The sequence below is a fragment of the Neovison vison genome, chromosome 8 (assembly GCF_020171115.1).
Source record: "Neovison vison isolate M4711 chromosome 8, ASM_NN_V1, whole genome shotgun sequence".
NCBI lineage: Eukaryota > Metazoa > Chordata > Mammalia > Carnivora > Mustelidae > Neogale > Neogale vison.
The window spans coordinates 87,036,032-87,040,035 of NC_058098.1; the positions used below are offsets into that span (position 1 = coordinate 87,036,032).

Below are 4,004 nucleotides of genomic sequence, written 5' to 3' on the forward strand. Positions count from 1 at the left end.
AGAGAGCCTGATGCTGGGCTTGATCCCAGGACCCTGAGGTCATTACTTGAACTGAAGGCAGAGGCTTAACCCACTGAGCCACCCAGTCACTCCATGTGTACTTTTTTGCATGTATATTTTACCTTAATAAAATTTATTTTAAATTACATCTATCTTATAAACATTAATTTTTAACTACATGGGAAGTATGTGAAAACATCCTCCCTGTTTTAAAGAAAAACTGGAATATTTTAGTTAAGGTAAGTCCTTTTTGATCCCTTTCAAATTTTGTACTCTCCCAAGAGGTTATCAGTTTATCCTCTTAACATATATTTACATACCTAAGTAAGGGCATAGAAAATATATACCATCATGTGGGTATTTTAAAATCTGTGTTGTTGTTGTTGTTTTTAATTTACTTGACAGAGAGAGGTCACAAGTAGGCAGAGAGGCAGGCAGAGAGAGAGGGAAGCAGGCTCCCTGATGAGCAGAGAGCCCAATGCGGGGCCCAATCCCAAGACCCTGAGATCATGACCTGAGCCAAAGGCAGAGACCCAACCCACTGAGCCATCCAGGCACCCCTAAAATCCGTGTTCTTTTCAAACTAACTGGGTTAATAGACTGTGCATTGTTTCTTTCAGTAATGGAGGGTATCCACATTATCTTTCACTAAAAAACCTCTAATAATCTTCACTAAAATTAAACATCATTTTGTAATATACCCCATAGACACAGTTTTATCATACACATTATAGTGGATATATGTTTAGTTTTATATATGCTACTTATGCAATATACCTCTTATTATAGTATAGATCTTTTATACAACTTACAATAAAATTTATGCAATAAAAGAGTCCTTGTGTACCAGTCAGCCAGCAAGCCTCAAGGATAGAAAATTAAACTTGGAAATAGAAGCCTGTAAGAATCAACAGTAAGTAGTGGAGCTGAGGTAGCAACATATATAATCAAGTTGTAAAAGTTTGGAAAAGTGCCACTAATGAGATTATGCTAGGGTGTTGTCCCTATTATACATAGAAGCCTAAGGAAGCTCCCAACCCAAGAGCTAAAATTTAATTTAAGCAAGATACACTATGATCTTACAATTTATGTTGCAGGGTAGGGATGCCTTGATAAAAAGAAAGCCAAAAAGCAAAAATTCAGCCATTTTATTGAGTACTGGGTATTCCACCAACACTTAACACACAGACATAGACACACACACTCACACACAGGTTACAAAAGTCAAATGGTTTTCAGGGAGCTCCAGCAGAAGCTGCCCAGCCCGGGTCTGCGGTGGAAACTGACTGACTGTTCCCCTGCAGGAGCACTGCTCAAAGACAATGTTTGAAAGCTTCTGCTTTATAATTGCTGGCCACCTTGATAATCCAGTTTTTGAAATGGAGTTTTTGCCACCTGGGAAAGCAGAATCCAACGATGATCATCGTCATCTGAACTGGCTCATCGCTCACACTGCCCTCAGCCCCATAGCTGAGAACACGTGGCTGCCCAACCATAGAAACGGGTATGCTGCGGACCAATTCAAGGACTGGTTTGTTTCGGCATTTGTTCCTGCAGGTCACGTGCTTCCTGACAGAAGGCAAGAAGATGGAATAAAGCACTTATTTATTGATGACTGTGATTTATACATAAAGTTTGCAATGAATCCACATTATGAACCCAATTCTCCTGCTTGATCAAGCGCAATTGACAGAAAAGTTCAGTTTCTTGGGAAGGAACACCTTTTAAGTTGAGTGCAGAAATTTTTGGAAAATAACAATGTTGCTACAGTGGGGTATTGTCAGGAATGTGTATATTGTAAGTAACTTGATTAAATAGCCTGGGAAAGTTTAGGGGGAAAATCCAGGAGTCTGTGGGGGACTCAGTTGGTTAAGTGACTGACTTTTGGTTCTGGCCCAGGTCATGATCTCAGGGTCGATAGATGGAGCCCCTTGATGGGCTCCGTGCTCAGAGGAGAGTCTGCTTGAGATTCTTTCCCTCTTTCTCTGCCCCTCCCCTGGCTCACGTGCATGCTCTCTTTGAAATAAATAAATAAATAAATCTAAAAAAAATGTCAAACGGTTTTATAAATCTTATAATGTTGAACAGCCAGTGCTGGCCTTACCCTTTCTAGTCTGAACTGCTTCCCCAAGACAACTACCTTCAACTCTTAGTTGTTTCTTCTGATACTTAAGTCTTTATATTTGAACATGTTCTTCTTCAGCTATTTCTTGATCTTTTTCAGTTTATTGTTTTTTTAAGATTTTATTTATTTATCTGGGAGAGAGAGAGAGAGGGCATAAGAGCAAGAGAGATTGAGTGAGAGGAGGGGCAGAGGGAGGAACACACTTCCTGAGGAGCAGGAGCCCAATGTGGGACTTAATCCTAGGACCCCGGGATCATGACCTCAGCTGAAGGCCGACTCTTAACTGACTGAGCCACCCAGGTGCCTGATCTTTTTCAGTTTAAACACCATCCCTTAACCATCTACTATGAAAGATCATTTAATTCCATTACAACTCCTCCCCAGCACACATACACTTCCCTTCCCCTCATCCTCCTAGCATCCAATTATTATAATATTTGATTAGACCATTATTTGATATTTACACTCATACTGAGCCATGTAGTATATATGATAATATTTCCTTTGTATTACAATTTAAAAATTTCCCCTGGATTTAATCAATGTCTTATTTTTCCTCTGTTTAAGAAGGAATCACTAGTTTATCATAAAACTGTCCACTAGAAGTACATATGTACAGCTCCCAAAGTCTTTAATTTTAATTTTTATTTACTTATTTGAGAGAGAGAGAGAGAGAGAGAGAGAGAGCACAAGCCAGGGGAGGGGAAAAGGTGGAGGGGGACGGAGAAGCAGACTCTCCACTGAGCAGGGAGCCTGATGCTAGACTCAATTTTAGGTCCCCAGGATCATGACCTGAGCCAAAGGCAGACACTTAATGACTGAGCCACATAGACATCCCTCAAAGCCTTAAAATAAATCAGATAACCTAATGTTTATGCGTATGTGGGGAGAGAGGGAGAGCTTGATTTCCCTCCTGAAGTACACTGTCCTGATTCAGACTCTAGAGTGATGCACAGCAGATTTCTTGGGATTTTTGTTCTACCATCATTCATGTAATTCTTATTTTCTATTCTATCTTGGTGAATCCCTCGTCTTCAATTTCTCATGATTAAATATTTCTTGAATAACTGCCTCATTTTCCAGGAGTACATACTTCAATAACTTTCTGAGAAATGGAGCATTGTCTAGAAAATTATTTCTCAGTTCTTGGAAATAATCTTGTATTATTTCTCAAATTCTTTCTTTCCTCCTGTTTTCTGTTCTTTCTTTCCTTAAGTTCTATTTTTCTGATATTAAGTGTCCTGGCCTGGGGCACCTGGGTGGCTTAGTTGCTTAAGCATCTGACTTCAGCTCAGGTCATGATCTCATGGTCCTGGGATGGAGCCCCACTTCCGGCTCCCCACTCAGCGGGAAGTCTGCTTGTCCCTCTCCCTCTGTTCCTCTCACCCCTACTCATGCTCACTCTCTCTCTCAAGTAAATAAATAACATCTTTAAAAAAAAATGTCCTGGCCAGATCCCCTAGTTTAATTTTTTCCCTACCTTTTCCCACTATTATTGTCTTTTCACTCTACTTTCTGGAAAGTGTCTTAACCTTTTGTCCCAACCTTTCTGTTGAACTTTTTCTACCATATTAAAATTTTCTTATCTCTCTGAGGACACAAAGATATTAATTATAATGATTTTTTAAAAGTTCTCTTCTTTTTCCTACATTGTCACTGTTTTGGTTTTTATCTTAGGTGTTAGAGATTCTCCTCAAGTGTTTGACAATCTCAGGCTGTCCAGTGATATTTAGAAGAGAAAGACTAAAAAACTGACTGGAAGCTGTGTGTTAAACACGGAGTCCTGTTGACTAGTGGGTTTTATTATAGTATGACCTAGCAGAGCTTTGACTACTTTTGTTAGGGAGATTCCCAGCTATCAGTATCTATAGGAAAACTG

General features: G+C 39.6%; 1 protein-coding gene across 1 annotated transcript; it reads left to right on the forward strand.

Moving 5' to 3' along the window:
- The first annotated feature begins 1,322 nt into the window (after positions 1-1,322).
- Positions 1,323-1,676, forward strand: LOC122915715 (trafficking protein particle complex subunit 2-like). The gene has a single exon (XM_044262453.1). The coding sequence runs from the start codon at positions 1,323-1,325 to the stop codon at positions 1,674-1,676; it is 354 nt and encodes a 117-aa protein (XP_044118388.1).
- Positions 1,677-4,004: the final 2,328 nt, after the last annotated feature.